Genomic DNA, 27,431 nt, shown 5'->3' with positions numbered 1-27,431 from the left:
GCATGGATCAGGGCATGGCTGTACACAGACTGGGCAGGGGTCTCATAACACAGCGTGAGGCATGGATCAGGGCATGGCTGCACACAGACTGGGCAGGGGTCTCATAACACAGCATGAGGCATGGATCAGGGCACGGCTGCACACGGACTGGGCAGGGGTCTCATAGCACAGCGTGAGGCATGGATCAGGGCACGGCTGTACACGGACTGGGCAGGGGTCTCATAACACAGCGTGAGGCATGGATCAGGGCACGGCTGCACACGGACTGGGCAGGGGTCTCATAGCACAGCGTGAGGCATGGATCAGGGCACGGCTGTACACAGACTGGGCAGGGGTCTCATACCAACAGCGTGAAGCATGGATCAGGGCACGGCTGTGCACAGACTGGGCAGGGGTCTCATAACACAGCGTGAGGCATGGATCAGGGCACGGCTGTACACGGACTGGGCAGGGGTCTCATAACACAGCATGAGGCATGGATCAGGGCACGGCTGCACACTGACTGGGTATGGGTCTCATACCAACAGCGTGAGGCATGGATCAGGGCACGGCTGAACATGGACTGGGCAGGGGTCTCATAACATAGCGTGAGGCATGGATCAGGGCACGGCTGCACACAGACTGGGCAGGGGTCTCATAACACAGCGTGAGGCATGGATCAGGGCACGGCTGCACACGGACTGGGCAGGGTCTCATACCAACAGCGTGAGGCATGGATCAGGGCACGGCTGCACACGGACTGGGCAGGGGTCTCATAACACAGCGTGAGGCATGGATCAGGGCACGGCTGCACACAGACTGGGCAGGGGTCTCATACCAACAGCGTGAGGCATGGATCAGGGCACGGCTGTACACAGACTGGGCAGGGGTATCATAACACAGCGTGAGGCATGGATCAGGGCACGGCTGCACATGGACTGGGCAGGGGTCTCATAACAGCGTGAGGCATGGATCAGGGCACGGCTGCACACGGACTGGGCAGGGGTCTCATAACACAGCATGAGGCATGGATCAGGGCACGGCTGCACACGGACTGGGCAGGGGTCTCATACCAACAGCGTGAGGCATGGATCAGGGCACGGCTGCACACGGCATGTACACAGATGTATCATGTATGCACATTTCATGCGCAGCCTTCCTCCATCATATCCCCTCTGGCAGTGAGTAGATGGGGGCACATAAAGCATTTCTTACCTGTGCAGGTTCCGGGCGTGAGGCTGGTAGAAGCGGTGACCCCCATTACACTGGTGGGAGCTGGTGTGGTGGTCACACAGGAACAGGTGGCCCCACTCCCATAGAAATTGAAGGAGCTGAAGCTGTTCCCTGCTGTGGGGGACGTCTGTGTGCGGTTACCTGGGTGTGAGGAGAAACCACATCTATAAAGGTCCATTATGACGCCATCTATAACACTGCACAACAATGATCATGTTTCCCATGTGACAATAGTTACCTCTAATTGATGTCAGCAGCAAAGAATGAATCTGACATGTAAACCTCTCTGTTAGCTCTGAGTTGCGAGATATAGCCCATGTATGACGATGTAGGGGTATTCCTAGTGACGTGGGCAGAATGGAGAGAATCTTACCAGCAATCTGCGTTCCATGCAGAGGGGGCGGGGCCTAATGACCCAATTAAATTAATCAGTTATTTGTCCCCTCCCCTATTCAAATATATGCGAATCACGGGATTCCCCCACAAGATAACTGTGGTGCACTGAGTGACAGCATAGGGAGCGATTCCACCAAGACATCTCAGCAATGGGACAAAGATATCAGGGGAGGTGACAGTGACAAGAGATGCCCCAGAGGAGGAGTACGAGCGACAAGCAAAGAGAAAGCACCCCCATGTATAGGCCACTATATTACATAATACTTTCCTATGCTGTATGTATGTTTCCTATGCTGTATGTATGTTTCCTATGCTGTATGTTTCCTATGCTGTATGTGTGTTTCCTATGCTGTATGTTTCCTATGCTGTATGTGTGTTTCCTATGCTGTATGTTTCCTATGCTGTATGTTTGTTTCCTATGCTGTATGTTTGTTTCCTATGCTGTATGTGTGTTTCCTATGCTGTATGTTAGTTTCCTATGCTGTATGTGTGTTTCCTATGCTGTATGTCTGTTTCCTATGCTGTATGTCTGTTTCCTATGTTGTATGTATGTTTCCTATGCTGTATGTTTGTTTCCTATGCTGTATGTGTGTTTCCTATGCTGTATGTTTGTTTCCTATGCTGTATGTTTGTTTCCTATGCTGTATGTTTCCTATGCTGTATGTATGTTTCCTATGCTGTATGTTTGTTTCCTATGCTGTATGTTTCCTATGCTGTATGTTTCCTATGCTGTGTGTATGTTTCCTATGCTGTGTGTATGTTTCCTATGCTGTATGTATGTTTCCTGTGCTGTATGTGTGTTTCCTATGCTGTATGTGTGTTTCCTATGCTGTATGTTTGTTTCCTATGCTGTATGTTTGTTTCCTATGCTGTATGTTTCCTATGCTGTATGTATGTTTCCTATGCTGTATGTTTGTTTCCTATGCTGTATGTATGTTTCCTATGCTGTATGTTTGTTTCCTATGCTGTATGTTTCCTATGCTGTATGTTGGTTTCCTATGCTGTGTGTATGTTTCCTATGCTGTATGTATGTTTCCTGTGCTGTATGTTTGTTTCCTATGCTGTATGTATGTTTCCTATGCTGTATGTGTGTTTCCTATGCTGTATGTGTGTTTTCTATGCTGTATGTTTGTTTCCTATGCTGTATATATGTTTCCTATGCTGTATGTTTGTTTCCTATGCTGTATATATGTTTCCTATGCTGTATGTTTGTTTCCTATGCTGTATGTGTCTTTCCTATGCTGTATGTGTGTTTGCTATGCTGTATGTTTATTTCCTTTGCTGTATGTGTGTTTCCTATGCTGTATGTCTGTTTCCTATGCTGTATGTGTGTTTCCTATGCTGTATGTTTGTTTCCTATGCTGTATATATGTTTCCTATGCTGTATGTTTGTTTCCTATGCTGTATATATGTTTCCTATGCTGTATGTCTGCTTCCTATGCTGTATGTCTGTTTCCTATGCTGTATGTCTGTTTCCTATGCTGTATGTATGTTTCCTATGCTGTGTGTTTGTTTCCTATGTTGTATGTTTGTTTCCTATGCTGTATGTTTCCTATGCTGTATGTTTGTTTCCTATGCTGTATGTGTGTTTCCTATGCTGTATGTGTGTTTCCTATGCTGTATGTTTGTTTCCTATGCTGTATGTGTGTTTCCTATGCTGTATGTTTGTTTCCTATGCTGTATGTTTGTTTCCTATGCTGTAAGTTTGTTTCGTATGCTGTATGTTTGTTTCCTATGCTGTATGTTTGTTTCCTATGCTGTATGTTTGTTTCGTATGCTGTATGTTTGTTTCCTATGCTGTATGTTTGTTTCCTATGCTGTAAGTTTGTTTCCTATGCTGTATGTTTGTTTCCTATGCTGTATGTTTGTTTCCTATGCTGTATGTTTGTTTCCTATGCTGTATGTTTGTTTCCTATGCTGTATGTTTGTTTTGTGTTCTTATTTGTGATTGATTGAATTAAAAAAAACTGTTATTTCTTTTCTATCAAGAAAATATCAGATTATTTTAAAATAGCTTTTCAGTATGATTATATTACTAATGTACATACAGTATAGTGCAAGTAGTGTAGCTCAAAAAATAGAGCTAGTAAAAACATTCTGAAATCATTTTAGTTTTTCTTGACCTCAAATTAGTAATGTATGACTATTAGTAATGTATGACTATTAGTAATGTGTGACTGTTAGTAATGTATGATTTTTAGTAATGTGTGACTGTTAGTAATGTATGACTATTAGTAATGTATGATTATTAGTAATGTTGGACTATTAGTAATGTATGACTATTAGTAATGTATGACTGTTAGTAATGTGTGACTATTAGTAATGTGTGACTGTTAGTAATGTATGACTATTAGTAATGTGTGACTGTTAGTAATGTATGATTTTTAGTAATGTGTGACTGTTAGTAATGTATGACTATTAGTAATGTATGATTATTAGTAATGTATGACTATTAGTAATGTATGATTATTAGTAATGTATGACTATTAGTAATGTGTGACTATTAGTACTGTATGACTATTAGTAATGTGTGACTGTTAGTAATGTGTGACTAATAGTAATGTGTGATTGTTAGTAATGTGTGACTGTTAGTAATGTATGACTGTTAGTAATGTGTGACTGTTAGTAATGTATGATTATTAGTAATGTATGACTGTTAGTAATGTATGACTATTAGTAATGTATGACTGTTAGTAATGTATGACTATTAGTAATGTATGATTATTAGTAATGTGTGACTGTTAGTAATGTATGATTATTAGTAATGTGTGACTGTTGGTAATGTATGATGTTAGTAATGTGTGACTGTTAGTAATGTATGACTATTAGTAATGTATGATTATTAGTAATGTATGACTATTAGTAATGTATGATTGTTAGTAATGTGTGATTGTTAGTCATACATTACTAACAGTCACACATTACTAACAATCACACATTACTAACAATCATACATTACTAATAGTCATACATTACTAATAATCATACATTACTAATAGTCATACATTACCAACAGTCACACATTACTAATAATCATACATTACTAACAGTCACACATTACAAATAATCACACATTAATAATAGTCATACATTACTAACAGTCATACATTACTAATAGTCACACATTACTAACAGTCACACATTACTAATAATCATACATTACTAACAGTCACACATTACTAACAATCACACATTACTAACAATCATACATTACTAATAGTCATACATTACTAATAATCATACATTACTAATAGTCATACATTACCAACAGTCACACATTACTAATAATCATACATTACTAACAGTCACACATTACTAATAATCATACATTACTAATAATCATACATTACTAATAGTCATACATTACTAACAGTCATACATTACTAATAGTCACACATTACTATTAGTAATGTATGACTGTTAGTAATGTATAACTATTAGTAATGTATGATTATTAGTAATGTGTGACTGTTAGCAATGTATGATTATTAGTAATGTATAACTATTAGTAATGTGTGACTGTTAGTAATGTATGACTATTAGTGATGTATGACTATTAGTAATGTATGACTATTAGTAATGTATGACTGTTAGTAATGTATGACTATTAGTAATGTATGACTGTTAGTAATGTATGATTATTAGTAATGTGTGACTGTTAGTAATGTATGATTGTTAGTAATGTGTGACTGTTAGTAATGTATGATTATTATTAATGTGTGACTGTTAGTAATGTATGATTATTATTAATGTGTGACTGTTAGTAATGTATGATTATTAGTAATGTATGACTGTTAGTAATGTATGATTATTAGTAATGTATGACTGTTAGTAATGTATAATTATTAGTAATGTATGACTGTTAGTAATGTATGACTATTAGTAATAAGTGACTATTAGTAATGTGTGACTATTAGTAATGTGTGACTGTTAGTAATGTAGGATTATTAGAAATGTGTGACTGTTAGTAATGTATGACTATTAGTAATGTATGACTGTTAGTAATGTATGACTGTTAGTAATGTATGATTGTTAGTAATGTGTGACTGTTAGTAATGTGTGACTGTTAGTAATTTATGATTGTTAGTAATGTATGATTATTAGTAATGTATGACTTTTAGTAATGTGTGACTGTTAGTAATGTGTGATTGTTAGTAATGTATGACTGTTAGTAATGTATGATTGTTAGTAATGTATGACTATTAGTAATGTGTGACTATTAGTAATGTGTGACTGTTAGTAATGTGTGACTGTTAGTAATGTGTGATTATTAGTAATGTGTGACTATTAGTAATGTGTGACTGTTAGTACTGTATGACTGTTAGTAATGTATGATTATTAGTAATGTATGACTGTTAGTAATGTATGACTGTTAGTAATGTGTGACTGTTAGTAATGTGTGACTATTAGTAATGTGTGACTGTTAGTAATGTGTGACTATTAGTAATGTCTGATTATTAGTAATGTGTGACTGTTAGTAATGTGTGATTGTTAGTAATGTGTGACTATTAGTAATGTGTGACTGTTAGTAATGTGTGACTATTAGTAATGTGTGACTATTAGTAATGTGTGACTGTTAGTAATGTGTGACTATTAGTAATGTGTGACTATTAGTAATGTATGACTATTAGTAATGTGTGACTGTTAGTAATGTGTGACTGAGTAATGTATGACTATTAGTAATGTGTGACTGTTAGTAATGTGTGACTGTTAGTAATGTGTGACTGTTAGTAATGTATGTCTATTAGCAATGTATGATTATTAGTAATGTATGATTATTAGTAATGTGTGACTATTAGTAATGTGTGACTGTTAGTAATGTGTGACTATTAGTAATGTATGATTATTAGTAATGTATGACTATTAGTAATGTATGATTATTAGTAATGTGTGACTGTTAGTAATGTGTGATTATTAGTAATGTATGACTATTAGTAATGTATGATTATTAGTAATGTGTGACTGAGTAATGTATGATTATTAGTAATGTATGACTATTAGTAATGTATGACTGTTAGTGATGTATGACTGTTAGTAATGTATGACTATTAGTAATGTATGATTATTAGTAATGTATGATTATTAGTAATGTGTGACTGAGTAATGTATGACTATTAGTAATGTATGACTGTTAGTAATGTATGACTGTTAGTAATGTATGATTATTAGTAATGTATGACTATTAGTAATGTATGATTATTAGTAATGTATGACTATTAGTAATGTATGATTATTAGTAATGTGTGACTGAGTAATGTATGATTATTAGTAATGTATGACTATTAGTAATGTATGACTATTAGTAATGTATGATTATTAGTAATGTATGACTATTAGTAATGTATGATTATTAGTAATGTGTGACTGAGTAATGTGTGACTATTAGTAATGTATGATTATTAGTAATGTATGACTATTAGTAATGTATGATTATTAGTAATGTGTGACTGAGTAATGTGTGATTATTAGTAATGTATGATTATTAGTAATGTACGACTATTAGTAATGTATGATTATTAGTATTGTATGATTATTAGTAATGTATGATTATTAGTAATGTATGACTATTTTTAGAAAGGAAACAAATTAAAAGTATAAATGTGTTGTACAGTGTTATTCCTGACATAATGTAACAGCAGGTGCCGCATTATAGTCTACTCTTATTGGTGCAGCAAATGATTAACCCAGTGGTTCCCAAACTGTGCGCCGTGGCACCCTGGGGTGCTTTGGGACACTTGCAGGGGTACCTCAGGTTGGCTGTTCAACAACCAATCAAATTATTTATGGTCAAGGAAATGTAAATATGTGGACAAAAAAAGTGCAAATCTATCCACCACCACATAACTGACCCTAAGGATGACAGGTCAGCACATCCCTGTCCTCACCACATAACTGACTCTAAGGGTGACAGGTCAGCACATCCCTGTCCTCACCATATAACTGACCCTAAGGATGACAGGTGACCACATCCCTGTCCCCACCACATAACTGACCCTAAGGATGACAGGTCAGCACATCCCTGTCCTCACCACATAACTGACCCTAAGGATGACAGGTCAGCACATCCCTGTCCTCACCACAGAACTGACCCTAAGGGTGACAGGTCAGCACATCCCTGTCCTCACCATATAACTGACCCTAAGGATGACAGGTGACCACATCCCTGTCCCCACCACATAACTGACCCTAAGGGTGACAGGTCAGCACATCCCTGTCCTCACCACATAACTGACCCTAAGGATAACAGGTCACCACATCCCTGTCCTCATCACATAACTGACCCTAAGGGTGACAGGTCAGCACATCCCTGTCCCCATCACATAACTGACCCTAAGGATGACAGGTCAGCACATCCCTGTCCCCACCACATAACTGACCCTAAGGATGACACGTCACCACATCCCTGTCCTCACCACATAACTGATCCTAAGGGTGACAGGTCTGCACATCCCTGTCCTCACCACATAACTGACACTAAGGGTGACAGGTCAGCACATCCCTGTCCTCACCACATAACTGACCCTAAGGGTGACAGGTCAGCACATCCCTGTCCCCACCACATAACTGACCCTAAGGATGACAGGTCAGCACATCCCCACCACATAACTGACCCTAAGGGTGACAGGTCACCACATCCCTGTCCTCACCACATAACTGATCCTAAGGATGACAGGTCAGCACATCCCTGTCCTCACCACATAACTGACCCTAAGGGTGACAGGTCAGCACATCCTTGTCCCCACCACATAACTGACCCTAAGGATGACAGGTCAGCACATCCCTGTCCCCACCACATAACTGACACTAAGGGTGACAGGTCAGCACATCCCTGTCCTCACCACATAACTGACCCTAAGGGTAACAGGTCACCACATCAGTGTCCTCACCACATAACTGACCCTGAGGGTGACAGGTCAGCACATCCCTGTCCTCACCACATAACTGACCCTAAGGATAACAGGTCACCACATCCCTGTTCTCACCACATAACTGACCCTAAGGATAACAGGTCACCACATCCCTGTCCTCACCACATAACTGACCCTAAGGATGACAGGTCACCGCATTCCTGTCCTCACCACATAACTGACCCTAAGGATGACAGGTCAGCACATCCCTGTCCTCACCACATAACTGATCCTAAGGGTGACGGGTCAGCACATCCCTGTCCTCACTACATAACTGACCCTAAGGATAACAGGTCACCACATCCCTGTCCTCAAAACATAACTGATCCTAAGGGTGACAGGTCAGCACATCCCTGTCCTCACCACATAACTGACCCTAAGGGTGACAGGTCACCACATCCCTGTCCTCACAACATAACTGACCCTAAGGGTGACAGGTCACCACATCCCTTTTCCCACCACATAACTGACCCTAAGGATGACAGGTCAGCACATCCCTGTCCTCACCACATAACTGATCCTAAGGATGACAGGTCACCACATCCCTGTCTTCACCAGATAACTGACCCTAAGGGTGACAGGTCAGCAAATCCCAGTCCTCACCACATAACTGACCCTAAGGATGACAGGTCAGCACATCCCTGTCCTCACCACATAACTGCACATCCCTGTCCTCACCACATAACTGACCCTAAGGATGACAGGTCAGCACATCCCTGTCCCCACCACATAACTGACCCTAAGGATGACAGGTCAGCACATCCCTGTCCTCACCACATAACTGATCCTAAGGATGACAGTTAGCACATCCCTGTCCTCACCACATAACTGATCCTAAGGGTGACAGGTCAGCACATCCCTGTCCTCACCAAAGAACTGACCCTAAGGATGACAGGTAGCACATCCCTGTCACCACCACATAACTGACCCTAAGGGTGGCAGGTCAGCACATCCCTGTCCCTACCACATAACTGACCCTAAGGATGACAGGTCAGCACATCCCTGTCCTCACCACATAACTGACCCTAAGGGTGACAGGTCAGCACATCCCTGTCCCCACCACATAACTGACCCTAATGATGACAGGTCAGCACATCCCTTTCCCCACCACATAACTGACCCTAAGGATGACAGGTCAGCACATCCCTGTCCTCACCACATAACTGACCCTGAGGGTGACAGGTCAGCACATCCCTTTCCCCACCACATAACTGACCCTAAGGATGACAGGTCAGCACATCCCTGTCCTCACCACATAACTGACCCTAAGGATGACAGGTCACCACATCCCTGTTCTCACCACATAACTGATCCTAAGGGTGACAGGTCATCACATCCCTGTCCTCACCACATAACTGACCCTAAGGGTGACAGGTCAGCACATCCCTGTCCTCACCACATAACTGACCCTAAGGATGACAGGTCACCACATCCCTGTCCTCACCATATAACTGACCCTAAGAATGACAGGTGACCACATCCCTTTCCCCACCACATAACTGACCCTAAGGGTGACAGGTCAGCACATCCCTGTCCTCACCACATAACTGACCCTAAGGATAACAGGTCACCACATCCCTGTCCTCATCACATAACTGATCCTAAGGGTGACAGGTCACCACATCCCTGTCCTCACCACATAACTGACTCTAAGGGTGACAAGTAAGCACATCCCTGTCCTCACCACATAACTGACCCTAAGGGTGACAGGTCAGCACATCCCTGTCCTCACCACATAACTGACGCTAAGGATGACAGGTCAGCACATCCCTGTCCTCACCACAAAACTGACCCTAAGGATGACAGGTCAGCACATCCCCGTCCTCACCACATAACTGACCCTAAGGATGACAGGTCAGCACATCCCCGTCCTCACCACATAACTGACCCTAAGGGTGACAGGTGACCACATCCCCGTCCTCACCACATAAATGACCCTAAGGATGACAGGTCAGCACATCCCTGTCCTCACCACATAACTGACCCTAAGGATGACAGGTCAGCACATCCCTGTCCTCACCACATAACTGACCCTAAGGCTGACAGGTCAGCACATCCCTGTCCCCACCACATAACTGACCCTAAGGGTGACAGGTCAGCACATCCCTGTCTCTACAGGTCAGCACAATTTACTTCACTTTACTACATTGTTTCTGAATTTCTGAATAACAAACCTTTGGATTAGGGGGGCCATGAAAACAATACTAATAATCTAGGGCGCCGTGAATCAAAAAAGTTTGGGAACCATTGGATTAACCCTTATGTGTTCTGGATTTTCCTGTTTAAGAAGAGGTTACAGATTAAGGGCCTGATTCAGACCCACTCGCGAGCGGCTGTCCGCTCGCAAGTGGGTCGATGTTATGGACTGAGCATGCGCACGACGGAGGGAGCTCCGTCGTGCGCATGCGCCAGACGCGACGAGCGAAGGAAAGTCCTTCGCTCGTTGTGTCCGATCAAAGGGGGCGTGCTGTCAATGTTGATTGACAGCACGCCCCCTTTGGTGGGCGTGCCGGGGGCGTGCCTCCCTGACGGGGGCGTTCCCACGGGAACGCCTCCCGTCAAAAGCCGGCCCACTGACATCACTAGTGATGTCAGTGGGAGTGATTTTGGCTCTGATAGAGCCAAAATCACTCCGGAGCTTGCGGTTGAAAACCTCAACCGCAGGCTCCGGCTCGCAATTTCGATGGTCGCGATGGTCTCGACCATCGCGGCCATCACAATGCACGCTCGTATAGCCTGTGGGTGGTGACCCACAGCTATACGAGCGTCCAGGAGGACGCTCCATGAAAATGGAGCCCGGCCCTCATTCAGAGCGTGCGCTCTGCTCAGAGCGTACGGCTCTGAATGAGGGCCTAAATCAGCTATTGCTTTTGCCCAAAACTACGTAACAAAGGGGCCTATTTTATTAATCCTATAAAGGCATTTATCGCCACAATGGTAGAATTACTTGTAAACAGGCCCCAGAAGATTAATGAAATACTGAAAACCTTCTGCGTCAGACGAAGAGATCCATATACCTACCAGTGTAAGGAAGCAGCATGGCACCTAATGATGAGGAAGGAAGTTGCATTACATTTTCTCACATATTGTAATGCACAGGTTCTCAAACTCTGTCCTCAGGACCCCAAACAGTGCATGTTTTCCAGATCTCACAGAATCACTAGTGAGATAATTAGCTTCACCTGTCGATCATTAAAATTAGTTAGTGAGTAATAAATACACCTGTACACCTGCTGGGTGACCTGGAAAATGTGACCTATGTGGGGTCCTGAGGACCAAGTTTGAGAACCAACTGTTATAATGTAATTACGTGCGATTTACACAGCAGAGAACCGTGTCTTCCACAGCATTAATTATAAATGTCCCATATAGTCATTTACCACTTCACAAACCCAATGAAAATCTTCTGTACTGCAGTATAGCAAATAGAAAGAAGACATAACAATCTAATTATACGGCTGTAACTCTGTATAACACACAGGCAGCGGTCAATGCATGATCAGCCAATCATAAGCAGTCAGTGTGGCGAATTTCCTGATCTCACATCTGTATACCAGGTTACCTGTACTCTCAGCTTCCATTTCCCCAAACCGCAGTATCTAAGAATGGTCCCAAGTTTCATTATGTCACATGTCTTACACGCAGGGCTGCCATCAGACATTATGGGGCCCGGGACTGACAAAGTAGGCAAATAGGCCACCTTGCCTCCCAATCACCCCCCCCCCCCCATCACCTGCGGGGCCCACCAGCCCCTTCCTCCGCTACCATTTTCCTTTTTCCCTGGTTTTTAAATCTGTGACAGTGGTCCTAAGCCCGGCTCTTTTTACAACTTCCCTTTTTCCTGGCCTATTAAATCATATGATTTACTTACCTTACTCCGAGTCCTTTCTACCTTACTCCGAGTCCTTTCTACCTTACACCGAGTCCTTTCTTCTGGCTTACCTTACTCCGAGTCCTTTCTACCTTACTCCGAGTCCTTTCTACCTTACTCCGAGTCCTTTCTTCTGGCTTACCTTACTCCGAGTCCTTTCTACCTTACTCCGAGTCCTTTCTACCTTACTCCGAGTCCTTTCTACCTTACTCCGAGTCCTTTCTACCTTACTCTGAGTCCCTTCTACCTTACTCCGAGTCCTTTCTACCTTACTCCGAGTCCTTTCTTCTGGCTTACCTTACTCCGAGTCCTTTCTACCTTACTCCGAGTCCTTTCTACCTTACTCCGAGTCCTTTCTACCTTACTCCGAGTCCTTTCTACCTTACTCTGAGTCCCTTCTACCTTACTCCGAGTCCTTTCTACCTTTCTCCGAGTCCTTTCTACCTTACTCCGAGTCCTTTCTTCTGACTTACCTTACTCCGAGTCCTTTCTACCTTACTCCGAGTCCTTTCTACCTTACTCCAAGTCCTTTGTTCTGGCTTACCTTACTCCGAGTCCTTTCTACCTTACTCCGAGTCCTTTCTACCTTACTCCGAGTCCTTTCTTCTGGCTTACCTTACTCCGAGTCCTTTCTACCTTACTCCGAGTCCTTTCTACCTTACTCCGAGTCCTTTCTTCTGGCTTACCTTACTCCGAGTCCTTTCTACCTTACTCCGAGTCCTTTCTACCTTACTCCGAGTCCTTTCTTCTGACTTACCTTACTCCGAGTCCTTTCTACCTTACTCCGAGTCCTTTCTACCTTACTCCGAGTCCTTTCTACCTTACTCCAAGTCCTTTGTTCTGGCTTACCTTACTCCGAGTCCTTTCTACCTTACTCCGAGTCCCTTCTACCTTACTCCGAGTTATTTCTACCTTACTCCGAGTCCTTTCTACCTTACTCCGAGTCCTTTCTTCTGACTTACCTTACTCCGAGTCCTTTCTACCTTACTCCGAGTCCTTTCTACCTTACTCCAAGTCCTTTGTTCTGGCTTACCTTACTCCGAGTCCTTTCTACCTTACTCCGAGTCCTTTCTACCTTACTCCGAGTCCTTTCTACCTTACTCCGAGTCCTTTCTTCTGGCTTACCTTACTCCGAGTCCTTTCTACCTTACTCCGAGTCCTTTCTACCTTACTCCAAGTCCTTTCTTCTGGCTTACCTTACTCCGAGTCCTTTCTACCTTACTCCGAGTCCTTTCTACCTTACTCTGAGTCCTTTCTACCTTACTCCGAGTCCTTTCTACCTTACTCCGAGTCCTTTCTTCTGACTTACCTTACTCCGAGTCCTTTCTACCTTACTCCGAGTCCTTTCTACCTTACTCCGAGTCCTTTCTACCTAACTCTGAGTCCTTTCTACCTTACTCCGAGTCCTTTCTACCTTACTCCGAGTCCTTTCTACCTTACTCCGAGTCCTTTCTACCTAACTCTGAGTCCTTTCTACCTTACTCCGAGTCCTTTCTACCTTACTCCGAGTCCTTTCTTCTAACTTACCTTTCTCCGAGTCCCTTCTACCTTACTCCGAGTCCTTTCTACCTTACTCCGAGTCCTTTCTACCTTACTCCAAGTCCTTTCTTCTGGCTTACCTTACTCCGAGTCCTTTCTACCTTACTCCGAGTCCCTTCTACCTTACTCCGAGTCCTTTCTACCTTACTCCAAGTCCTTTCTACCTTACTCCGAGTCCTTTCTTCTGACTTACCTTACTCCGAGTCCTTTCTACCTTACTCCGAGTCCTTTCTACCTTACTCCGAGTCCTTTCTACCTTACTCCAAGTCCTTTGTTCTGGCTTACCTTACTCCGAGTCCTTTCTACCTAACTCCGACTCCTTTCTACCTTACTCCGAGTCCTTTCTACCTTACTCCGAGTCCCTTCTACGTAGTATGGAGAGAGTATTGGTGTGTGTATTATGCGGCACTGTAAGTAGTTTGGAGAGAGTATTGCTGTGTGTATTATGGGGCACTGTACGTAGTATGGAGAGAGTATTGGTGTGTGTATGATAGGGCACTGTGAGTAGTAAGGAGAGAGTATTGGAGTGTGTATTATGTGGCACTGTAAGTAGTATGGAGAGAGTATTGTTGTGTGTATTATGGGGTACTGTACCTAGTATGGAGAGAGTATTGGTGTGTGTATTAAGGGGCACTGTACGTGGAAAGGAGAAAGTATTGGTGTGTGTATTATGGGACACAATAAGTAGTAAGGAGAGAGTATTGGTGTGTGTATTATGGGACACAATAAGTAGTAAGGAGAGAGTATTTGTGTGTGTATTATGGGGCACTGTACGGGGGAAGGAGAAAGTATTGGTGTGTGTATTATGGGACACAATAAGTAGTAAGGAGAGAGTATTGGTGTGTGTATTATGGGACACAATAAGTAGTAAGGAGAGAGTATTGGTGTGTGTTTATGGGGCACTGTAAGTAGTAAGGAGAGAGTATTGTTGTGTATTATAGGGCCCTGTAAGTAGTAAGGAGAGAGTATTGGTGTGTGTATTATGGGGCACTGTAAGTAGTAAGGAGAGAGTATTGTTGTGTGTATTATAGGGCACTGTAAGTAGTAAGGAGAGAGTATTGGTGTGTTTATTATGGGGCACTGTAAGTAGTAAGGAGTGAGTATTGGTGTGTGTTTTATAGGGCACTGTAAGTAGTAAGGATAGAGTATTGGAGTGTGTATTATGAGACACAATAAGTAGTAAGGAGAGAGTATTGGTGTGTGTATTATGGGGCACTGTAAGTAGTATGGAGAGAGTATTGGTGTGTGTATTATGGGACACAATAAGTAGTAAGGAGAGCGTATTGGTGTGTGTATTATGGGGCACTGTAAGTAGTATGGATAGAGTATTGTTCTGTGTATTATGGGACACAATAAGTAGTAAGAAGAGAGTATTGGTGTGTGTATTATGGGACACAATAAGTAGTAATTAGAGAGTATTTGTGTGTGTATAATGGGGCACTGTACGTGGGAAGGAGAGAGTATAGGTGTGTTTATTATGGGACACAATAAGTAGTAAGGAGAGAGTATTGGTGTGTGTATTATGGGACACAATAAGTAGTAAGGAGAGAGTATTGGAGTGTGTATTATGTGGCACTGTAAGTAGTATGGGGAGAGTATTGTTGTGTGTATTATGGGGCACTGTACGTAGTATGGAGAGAGTATTGGTGTGTGTATTATGCGGCACTGTAAGTAGTATGGATAGAGTATTGCTGTGTGTATTATGGGGCACTGTACGTAGTATGGAGAGAGTATTGGTGTGTGTATGATAGGGCACGGTGAGTAGTAAGGAGAGAGTATTGGAGTGTGTATTATGTGGCACAGTAAGTAGTATGGAGAGAGTATTGTTGTGTGTATTATGGGGTACTGTACGTAGTATGGAGAGAGTATTGGTGTGTGTATTAAGGGGCACTGTACGTGGGAAGGAGAAAGTATTGGTGTGTGTATTATGGGACACAATAAGTAGTAAGGAGAGAGTATTGGTGTGTGTATTATGGGACACAATAAGTAGTAAGGAGAGAGTATTTGTGTGTGTATTATGGGGCACTGTACGTGGGAAGGAGAAAGTATAGGTGTGTGTATTATGGGACACAATAAGTAGTAAGGAGAGAGTATTGGTGTGTGTATTATGGGACACAATAAGTAGTAAGGAGAGAGCATTGGTGTGAGTGTTATGGGGCACTGTAAGTAGTATGGAGAGAGTATTGGTGTGTGTATGATAGGGCACTGTGAGTAGTAAGGAGAGAGTATTGTTGTGTGTATTATGGGGCACTGTACGTAGCATAGAGAGAGTATTGGTGTGTGTATTATGGGGCACTGTAAGTAGTATTGAGAGAGTATTGCTGTGTGTATTATGGGGAACTGTAAGTAGTATGGAGAGAGTATTGTTGTGTGTATTATGGAACACAATAAGTAGTAAGGAGAGAGAATTGGTGTGTGTATTATGGGACACAATAAGTGGTAAGGAGAGAGTATTTGTGTGTGTATTATGGGGCACTGTACGTGGGAAGGAGAAAGTATTGGTGTGTGTATTATGGGACACAATAAGTAGTAAGGAGAGAGTATTGGTGTGTGTATTATGGGACACAATAAGTAGTAAGGAGAGAGTATTTGTGTGTGTATTATGGGGCACTGTACATGGGAAGGAGAGAGTATTGGTGTGTTTATTATGGGATACAATAAGTAGTAAGGAGAGAGTATTTGTCTGTGTATTATTGGGCACTGTACATGGGAAGGAGAGAGTATTGGTGTGTGTATTATGGGACACAATAAGTAGTAAGGAGAGAGTATTTATGTGTTTATTATCGGGCACTGTAAGTAGTATGGAGAGAGTATTGGTGTGTGTATTATAGGGCACTGTAAGTAGTAAGGAGAGAGTATTGGAGTGGGTGTTATGGGACACAATAAGTAGTAAGGAGAGAGTATTGGTGTGTGTTTATGGGGCACTGTAAGTAGTATGGAGAGAGTATTGTTGTGTGTATTATGGGGCACTGTAAGTAGTAAGGAGAGAGTATTGTTGTGTGTATTATAGGGCACTGTAAGTAGTAAGGAGAGAGTATTGGTGTGTTTATTATGGGGCTCTGTAAGTAGTAAGGATAGAGTATTGGAGTGTGTATTATGAGACACAATAAGTAGTAAGGAGAGAGTATTGGTGTGTGTATTATGGGGCACTGTAAGTAGTATGGAGAGAGTATTGTTGTGTGTATTATGGGACACAATAAGTAGTAAGGAGAGAGTATTGGTGTGTGTATTATGGGACACAATAAGTAGTAAGGAGAGAATATTGGTGTGTGTATTATAGGGCACTGTAAGTAGTATAGAGAGAGTATTGCTGTGTGTATTATGGGGCACTGTAAGTAGTAAGGAGAGAGTATTGGTGTGTGTATTATGGGGCACTGTAAGTGGGAAGGAGAGAGTATTGGTGTGAATATTTTGGTACACAATAAGTAATATTTGAGTGTGTATTATGTAGCACTGTAAGAGGGAAGGAAAGATAATTGGTGTGTGTATTATGGGGCACAATAAGTAAAAAGGAGAGAGTATTGGTGTGTGTATTATAGGGCACTGTATGTAGTATGGAGAGAGTATTGGTGTGTGTATTATAGGGCACTGTATGTAGTATGGAGAGAGTATTGGTGTGTGTATTATGGGGCACTGTATGTAGTATGGAGAGAGTATTGGTGTGTGTATTATGGGGCACTGTATGTAGTATGGAGAGAGTATTGGTGTGTGTATTATGGGGCACTATAAACTGAACGGAGAGAGTATTTTTTGTGTATTATGGCCCACAGTAACTGGGAAGTAGAGAGAATTGGTGTGTGTATTATGGGGCACTGTATGTGGGTAGAAGAGAGTATTAGTGTGTGTATTATGCAGCTCTCTAATTGCAAAGGAGAGAGTATTGGTGTGTGTATTATGGGGCACTGTAAGTAGTATGGAGAGAGTATTGTTGTGTGTATTATGGGACACAATAAGTAGTAAGGAGAGAGTATTGGTGTGTGTATTATGGGACACAATAAGTAGTAAGGAGAGAGTATTTGTGTGTGTATAATGGGGCACTGTATGTGGGAAGGAGAGAGTATAGGTGTGTGTATTATGGGACACAATAAATAGTAAGGAGAGAGTATTGGTGTGAGTGTTATGGGGCACTGTAAGTAGTATGGAGAGTGTATTGGTGTGTGTATGATAGGGCACTGTGAGTAGTAAGGAGAGAGTATTGGAGTGTGTATTATGGGGCACTGTAAGTAGTATGGAGAGAGTATTGCTGTATGTATTATGGGGCACTGTAAGTAGTATGGAGAGAGTATTGTTGTGTGTATTATGGAACACAATAAGTAGTAAGGAGAGAGTATTGGTGTGTGTATTATAGGGCACTGTAAGTAGTATGGAGAGAGTATTGTTGTGTGTATTATGGGACACAATAAGTAGTAAGGAGAGAGTATTGGTGTGTGTATTATGGGACACAATAAGTAGTAAGAAGAGAATATTGGTGTGTGTATTATAGGGCACTGTAAGTAGTATAGAGAGAGTATTGCTGTGTGTATTATGGGGCACTGTAAGTAGTAAGGAGAGAGTATTGGTGTGTGCATTATGGGGCACTGTAAGTGGGAAGGAGAGATTATTGGTGTGAATATTTTGGTACACAATAAATAATATTTGAGTGTGTATTATGTAGCACTGTAAGAGGGAAGGAAAGATAATTGGTGTTTGTATTATGGGGCACAATAAGTAAAAAGGAGAGAGAATTGGTGTGAATATTATGGGGCACTGTATGTAGTATGGAGAGAGTATTGGTGTGTGTATTATGGGGCACTATAAACAGAAAGGAGACAGTATTTTTTGTGTATTATGGGCCACAGTAATTGGGAAGCAGAGAGAATTGGTGTGTGTATTATGGGGCACTGTATGTGGGTAGAAGAGAGTATTAATGTGTATATTATGCAGCTCTCTAATTGCAAAGGAGAGAGTATTGGAGTGTGTTTTATGGGACACAATAAGTAGTAAGGAGAGAGTATTGGTGTGTGTATTATGGGGCACTGTAAGTAGTAAGGAGAGAGTATTGGTGTGTGTATTATGGGACACAATAAGTAGTAAGGAGAGAGTATTGGTGTGTGTATTATGGGGCACTGTAAGTAGTATGGAGAAAGTATTGTTGTGTGTATTATGGGGCACTGTAAGTAGTAAGGGAAGAGTATTGTCGTGTGTATTATAGGGCACTGTAAGTAGTAAGGAGAGAGTATTGGTGTGTTTATTATGGGTCAGTAAGTGGGATGGAGAGAGTATTGGTGTGTGTATTATGGGACACAATAATTAGTAAGGAGAGAGTATTGGTGTGTGTATTATGGGACACAATAAGTAGTAAGGAGAGAGTATTGGTGTGTGTATTATAGGGCACTGTAAGTAGTATGGAGAGAGTATTGTTGTGTGTATTATGGGACACAATAAGTAGTAAGGAGAGAGTATTGGTGTGTGTATTATGGGACACAATAAGTAGTAAGGAGAGAGTATTGGTGTGTGTATTATAGGGCACTGTAAGTAGTATGGAGAGAGTATTGTTGTGTGTATTATGGGACACAATAAGTAGTAAGGAGAGAGTATTGGTATGTGTATTATGGGACACAATAAGTAGTAAGGAGAGAATATTGGTGTGTGTATTATAGGGCACTGTAAGTAGTATAGAGAGAGTATTGCTGTGTGTATTTTGGTGCACTGTAAGCAGTAAGGAGAGAGTATTGGTGTGTGTATTATGGGGCACTGTAAGTGGGAAGGAGAGAGTATTGGTGTGAATATTTTGGTACACAATAAATAATATTTGAGTGTGTATTATGTAGCATCTGTAAGAGGTAAGGAAAGATAATTGGTGTGTGTATTATGGGGCACAATAAGTAAAAAGGTGAGAGAATTGGTGTGAATATTATGGGGCACTGTATGTAGTATGGAGAGAGTATTGGTGTGTGTATTATAGGGCACTGTATGTAGTATGGAGAGAGTATTGGTGTGTGTATTATGGGGCACTCTATGTAGTATGGAGAGAGTATTGGTGTGTGTATTATGGGGCACTGTATGTAGTATGGAGAGAGTATTGGTGTGTGTATTATGGGGCACTATAAACTGAAGGAGAGAGTATTTTTTGTGTATTATGGGCCACGGTAACTGGGAAGTAGAGAGAATTGGTGTGTGTATTATGGGGCACTGTATGTGGGTAGAAGAGAGTATTAGTGTGTGTATTATGCAGCTCTCTAATTGCAAAGGAGAGAGTATTGGTGTGTGTATTATGGGGCACTGTAAGTAGTATGGAGAGAGTATTGTTGTGTGTATTATGGGACACAATAAGTAGTAAGGAGAGAGTATTGGTGTGTGTATTATGGGACACAATAAGTAGTAAGGAGAGAGTATTTGTGTGTGTATAATGGGGCACTGTATGTGGGAAGGAGAGAGTATAGGTGTGTGTATTATGGGACACAATAAGTAGTAAGGAGAGAGTATTGGTGTGTGTATTATGGGACACAATAAGTAGTAAGGAGAGAGTATTGGTGTGAGTGTTATGGGGCACTGTAAGTAGTATGGAGAGAGTATTGGTGTGTGTATGATAGGGCACTGTGAGTAGTAAGGAGAGAGTATTGGAGTGTGTATTATGGGGCACTGTAAGTAGTATGGAGAGAGTATTGTTGTGTGTATTATGGAACACAATAAGTAGTAAGGATAGAGTATTGGTGTGTGTATTATGGGACACAATAAGTAGTAAGGAGAGAATATTGGTGTGTGTATTATAGGGCACTGTAAGTAGTATAGAGAGAGTATTGCTGTGTGTATTATGGGGCACTGTAAGTAGTAAGGAGAGAGTATTGGTGTGTGTACTATGGGGCACTGTAAGTGGGAAGAGGAGAGACTATTGGTGTGAATATTTTGGTACACAATAAATAATATTTGAGTGTGTATTATGTAGCACTGTAAGAGGGAAGGAAAGATAATTGGTGTGTGTATTATGGGGAACAATAAGTAAAAAGGAGAGAGAATTGGTGTGAATATTATGGGGCACTGTATGTAGTATGGAGAGAGTATTGGTGTGTGTATTATGGGGCACTATAAACAGAAAGGAGAGAGTATTTTTTGTGTATTATGGGCCACAGTAATTGGGAAGTAGAGAGAATTGGTGTGTGTATTATGGGGCCCTGTATGTGGGTAGAAGAGAGTATTAGTGTGTGTATTATGCAGCTCTCTAATTGCAAAGGAGAGAGTATTGGTGTGTGTATTATGGGGCACTGTAGGTAGTAAGGAGAGAGTATTGGTGTGTGTATTATGGGACACAATAAGTAGTAAGGAGAGAGTATTGGTGTTTGTATTATGGGACACAATAAGTAGTAAGGAGAGAGTATTGGTGTGTGTATTTTGGGGCACTGTAAGAAGTATGGAGAGAGTATTGGTGTGTGTATTATGGGACACAATAAGTAGTAAGGAGAGAGAATTGGTGTGTGTATTATAGGACACAATAAGTAGTAAGGAGAGAGTATTTGTGTGTGTATAATGGGGCACTGTACGTGGGAAGGAGAGAGTATAGGTGTGTGTATTATGGGACACAATAAGTAGTAAGGAGAGAGTATTGGTGTGTGTATTATGGGACACAATAAGTAGTAAGGAGAGAGTATTGGAGTGTGTATTATGTGGCACTGTAAGTAGTATGGGGAGAGTATTGTTGTGTGTATTATGGGGCACTGTACGTAGTATGGAGGGAGTATTGGTGTGTGTATTATGCGGCACTGTAAGTAGTATGGAGAGAGTATTGCTGTGTGTATTATGGGGCACTGTACGTAGTATGGAGAGAGTATTGGTGTGTGTATGATAGGGCACTGTGAGTAGTAAGGAGAGAGTATTGGAGTGTGTATTATTTGGCACTGTAAGTAGTATGGAGAGAGTATTGTTGTGTGTATTATGGGGCACTGTACGTAGTATGGAGAGAGTATTGGTGTGTGTATTAAGGGGCAATGTACGTGGGAAGGAGAAAGTATGGGTGTGTGTATTATGGGACACAATAAGTAGTAAGGAGAGAGTATTGGTGTGTGTATTATGGGACACAATAAGTAGTAAGGAGAGAGTATTTGTGTGTATTATGGGGCACTGTACGTGGGAAGGAGAAAGTATTTGTGTGTGTATTATGGGACACAATAAGTAGTAAGGAGAGAGTATTGGTGTGTGTATTATCGGACACAATAAGTAGTAAGGAGAGAGTATTGGTGTGAGTGTTATGGGGCACTGTAAGTAGTATGGAGAGAGTATTGGTGTGTGTATGATAGGGCACTGTACGTAGTATAGAGAGAGTATTGGTGTGTATATTATGGGGCACTGTAAGTAGTATGGAGAGAGTATTGCTGTGTGTATTATGGGGCACTGTAAGTAGTATGGAGAGAGTATTGTTGTGTGTATTATGGAACACAATAAGTAGTAAGGAGAGAGTATTGGTGTGTGTATTATGGGACACAATAAGTAGTAAGGAGAGAGTATTTGTGTGTGTATTATGGGGCTGCTGTACATGGGAAGGAGAAAGTATTGGTGTGTGTATTATGCAACAGAATAAGTAGTAAGGAGAGAGTATTGTTGTGTGTATTATGGGACACAATAAGTAGTAAGGAGAGAGTATTTGTGTGTGTATTATGGGGCACTGTACATGGGAAGGAGAGAGTATTGGTGTGTGTATTATGGGATACAATAAGTAGTAAGGAGAGAGTATTTGTGTGTGTATTATTGGGCACTGTACATGGGAAGGAGAGAGTATTGGTGTGTGTATTATGGGACACAATAAGTAGTAAGGAGAGAGTATTGATGTGTTTATTATGGGGCACTGTAAGTAGTATGGAGAGAGTATTGGTGTGTGTATTATAGGGCACTGTAAGTAGTAAGGAGAGAGTATTGGAGTGTGTGTTATGGGACACAATAAGTAGTAAGGAGAGAGTATTGGTGTGTGTATTATGGGGCACTGTAAGTAGTAAGGAGAGAGTATTGGTGTGTGTATTATGGGACACAATAAGTAGTAAGGAGAGAGTATTGGTGTGTTTTTATGGGGCACTGTAAGTAGTAAGGAGAGAGTATTGTTGTGTGTATTATAGGGCCCTGTAAGTAGTAAGGAGAGAGTATTGGTGTGTGTATTATGGGGCACTGTAATTAGTAAGGAGAGAGTATTGTTGTATGTATTATAGGGCACTGTAAGTAGTAAGGAGAGAGTATTGGTGTGTTTATTATGGGGCACTGTAAGTAGTAAGGAGTGAGTATTGGTGTGTGTTTTATAGGGCACTGTAAGTAGTAAGGATAGAGTATTGGAGTGTGTATTATGAGACACAATAAGTAGTAAGGAGAGAGTATTGGTGTGTGTATTATGGGGCACTGTAAGTAGTATGGAGAGAGTATTGGTGTGTGTATTATGGGACACAATAAGTAGTAAGGAGAGCATATTGGTGTGTGTATTATGGGGCACTGTAAGTAGTATGGATAGAGTATTGTTCTGTGTATTATGGGACACAATAAGTAGTAAGGAGAGAGTATTGGTGTGTGTATTAAGGGACACAATAAGTAGTAAGGAGAGAGTATTTGTATGTGTATAATGGGGCACTGTACGTGGGAAGGAGAGAGTATAGGTGTGTGTATTATGGGACACAATAAGTAGTAAGGAGAGAGTATTGGTGTGTGTATTATGGGACACAATAAGTAGTAAGGAGAGAGTATTTGTGTGTGTATTATGGGGCACTGTACATGGGAAGGAGAGAGTATTGGTGTGTGTATTATGGGATACAATAAGTAGTAAGGAGAGAGTATTTGTGTGTGTATTATTGGGCATTGTACATGGGAAGGAGAGAGTATTGGTGTGTGTATTATGGGACACAATAAGTAGTAAGGAGAGAGTATTGATGTGTTTATTATGGGGCACTGTAAGTAGTATGGAGAGAGTATTGGTGTGTGTATTATAGGGCACTGTAAGTAGTAAGGAGAGAGTATTGGAGTGTGTGTTATGGGACACAATAAGTAGTAAGGAGAGAGTATTGGTGTGTGTATTATGGGGCACTGTAAGTAGTAAGGAGAGAGTATTGGTGTGTGTATTATGGGACACAATAAGTAGTAAGGAGAGAGTATTGGTGTGTGTTTATGGGGCACTGTAAGTAGTAAGGAGAGAGTATTGTTGTGTGTATTATAGGGCCCTGTAAGTAGTAAGGAGAGAGTATTGGTGTGTGTATTATGGGGCACTGTAATTAGTAAGGAGAGAGTATTGTTGTATGTATTATAGGGCACTGTAAGTAGTAAGGAGAGAGTATTGGTGTGTTTATTATGGGGCACTGTAAGTAGTAAGGAGTGAGTATTGGTGTGTGTTTTATAGGGCACTGTAAGTAGTAAGGATAGAGTATTGGAGTGTGTATTATGAGACACAATAAGTTGTAAGGAGAGAGTATTGGTGTGTGTATTATGGGGCACTGTAAGTAGTATGGAGAGAGTATTGGTGTGTGTATTATGTGACACAATAAGTAGTAAGGAGAGCATATTGGTGTGTGTATTATGGGGCACTGTAAGTAGTATGGATAGAGTATTGTTCTGTGTATTATGGGACACAATAAGTAGTAAGGAGAGGGTATTGGTGTGTGTATTAAGGGACACAATAAGTAGTAAGGAGAGAGTATTTGTATGTGTATAATGGGGCACTGTACGTGGGAAGGAGAGAGTATAGGTGTGTGTATTATGGGACACAATAAGTAGTAAGGAGAGAGTATTGGTGTGTGTATTATGGGACACAATAAGTAGTAAGGAGAGAGAATTGGAGTGTGTATTATGTGGCACTGTAAGTAGTAAGGGGAGAGAATTGTTGTGTGTATTATGGGGCACTGTACGTCGTATGGAGAGAGTATTGGTGTGTGTATTATGCGGCACTGTAAGTAGTATGGAGAGAGTATTGCTGTGTGTATTATGGGGCACTGTACGTAGTATGGAGAGAGTATTGGTGTGTGTATGATAGGGCACTGTGAGTAGCAAGGAGAGAGTATTGGAGTGTGTATTATGTGGCACTGTAATTAGTATGGAGAGAGTATTGTTGTGTGTATTATGGGGTACTGTACGTAGTATGGAGAGAGTATTGGTGTGTGTATTAAGGGGCACTGTACGTGGGAAGGAGAAAGTATTGGTGTGTGTATTATGGGACACAATAAGTAGTAAGGAGAGAGTATTGGTGTGTGTATTATGGGACACAATAAGTAGTAAGGAGAGAGTATTTGTGTGTGTATAATGGGGCACTGTATGTGGGAAGGAGAGAGTATTGGTGTGTGTATTATGGGGCACTATAAACTGAAAGGAGAGAGTATTTTTTGTGTATTATGGCCCACAGTAACTGGGAAGTAGAGAGAATTGGTGTGTGTATTTTGGGGCACTGTATGTGGGTAGAAGAGAGTATTAGTGTGTGTATTATGCAGCTCTCTAATTGCAAAGGAGAGAGTATTGGTGTGTGTATTATGGGGCACTGTAAGTAGTATGGAGAGAGTATTGTTGTGTGTATTATGGGACACAATAAGTAGTAAGGAGAGAGTATTGGAGTGTGTATTATGGGACACAATAAGTAGTAAGGAGAGAGTATTTGTGTGTGTATAATGGGGCACTGTATGTGGGAAGGAGAGAGTATAGGTGTGTGTATTATGGGACACAATAAATAGTAAGGAGAGAGTATTGGTGTGAGTGTTATGGGGCACTGTAAGTAGTATGGAGAGTGTATTGGTGTGTGTATGATAGGGCACTGTGAGTAGTAAGGAGAGAGTATTGGAGTGTGTATTATGGGGCACTGTAAGTTTTATGGAGAGAGTATTGCTGTATGTATTATGGGGCACTGTAAGTAGTATGGAGAGAGTATTTTTGTGTGTATTATGGAACACAATAAGTAGTAAGGAGAGAGTATTGGTGTGTGTATTATGGGACACAATAAGTAGTAAGGAGAGAGTATTGGTGTGTGTATTATGGGGCACTGTAAGTAGTAAGGAGAGAGTATTGGTGTGTGTATTATGGGACACAATAAGTAGTAAGGAGAGAGTATTGGTGTGTGTTTATGGGGCACTGTAAGTAGTATGGAGAGAGTATTGGTGTGTGTATTATGGGGCACTGTAAGTAGTATGGAGAGAGTATTGTTGTGTGTATTATGGGGCACTGTAAGTAGTAAGGGAAGAGTATTGTTGTGTGTATTATAGGGCACTGTAAGTAGTATGGAGAGAGTATTGTTGTGTGTATTATGGGACACAATATGTAGTAAGGAGAGAGTATTGGTGTGTGTATTATGGGACACAATAATTAGTAAGGAGAGAGTATTGGTGTGTGTATTATAGGGCACTGTAAGTAGTATGGAGAGAGTATTGTTGTGTTTATTATGGGACACAATAAGTAGTAAGGAGAGAGTATTGGTGTGTGTATTATGGGACACAATAAGTAGTAAGGAGAGAATATTGGTGTGTGTATTATAGGGCACTGTAAGTAGTATAGAGAGAGTATTGCTGTGTGTATTTTGGTGCACTGTAAGTAGTAAGGAGAGAGTATTGGTGTGTGTATTATGGAGCACTGTAAGTGGGAAGGAGAGAGTATTGGTGTGAATATTTTGGTACACAATAAATAATATTTGAGTGTGTTTTTTGTAGCATCTGTAAGAGGGAAGGAAAGATAATTGGAGTGTGTATTATGGGGCACAATAAGTAAAAAGGTGAGAGAATTGGTGTGAATATTATGGGGCACTGTATGTAGTATGGAGAGAGTATTGGTGTGTGTATTATAGGGCACTGTATGTAGTATGGAGAGAGTATTGGTGTGTGTATTATGGGGCACTGTATGTAGTATGGAGAGAGTATTGGTGTGTGTATGATAGGGCACCGTGAGTAGTAAGGAGAGAGTATTGGAGTGTGTATTATGGGGCACTGTAAGTAGTATGGAGAGAGTATTGCTGTATGTATTATGGGGCACTGTAAGTAGTATGGAGAGAGTATTGTTGTGTGTATTATGGAACACAATAAGTAGTAAGGAGAGAGTATTGGTGTGTGTATTATAGGGCACTGTAAGTAGTATGGAGAGAGTATTGTTGTGTGTATTATGGGACACAATAAGTAGTAAGGAGAGAGTATCGGTGTGTGTATTATGGGACACAATAAGTAGTAAGGAGAGAATATTGGTGTGTGTATTATAGGGCACTGTAAGTAGTATAGAGAGAGTATTGCTGTGTGTATTATGGGGCACTGTAAGTAGTAAGAAGAGAGTATTGGTGTGTGTATTATGTGGCACTGTAAGTGGGAAGGAGAGAGCATTGGTGTGAATATTTTGGTACACAATAAATAATATTGGAGTGTGTATTATGTAGCACTGTAAAAGGGAAGGAAAGATAATTGGTGTGTGTATTATGGGGCACAATAAGTAATAAGGGGAGAGAATTGGTGTGAATATTATGGGGCACTATAAACAGAAAGGAGAGAGTATTTTTTGTGTATTATGGGACACAGTAATTGGGAAGTAGAGAGAATTGGTGTGTGTAT

The 27,431-nt window shown here is 41.2% G+C and overlaps 1 protein-coding gene across 1 annotated transcript in view; it reads right to left on the bottom strand.

Moving 5' to 3' along the window:
• The window catches only part of LOC148481411 (peptidylaminoacyl-L/D-isomerase-like), a 309,908-nt gene that overhangs the window by 120,128 nt on the left and 162,349 nt on the right, over positions 1-27,431 (bottom strand). Inside the window, exon 3 of the mRNA XM_088453527.1 lies at positions 1,195-1,353. Coding sequence (XP_088309653.1) covers positions 1,195-1,353 — 159 coding nt within the window. The remainder of the gene's footprint in view (positions 1-1,194; positions 1,354-27,431) is intronic.

Source organism: Taudactylus pleione, unplaced genomic scaffold (genome assembly GCF_031769625.1).
Source record: "Taudactylus pleione unplaced genomic scaffold, aTauple2 ptg000580l, whole genome shotgun sequence".
Lineage (NCBI taxonomy): Eukaryota > Metazoa > Chordata > Amphibia > Anura > Myobatrachidae > Taudactylus > Taudactylus pleione.
Note: the sequence above shows the minus strand (reverse complement) of the source record. Positions and strands in the feature narration are given on the sequence as shown.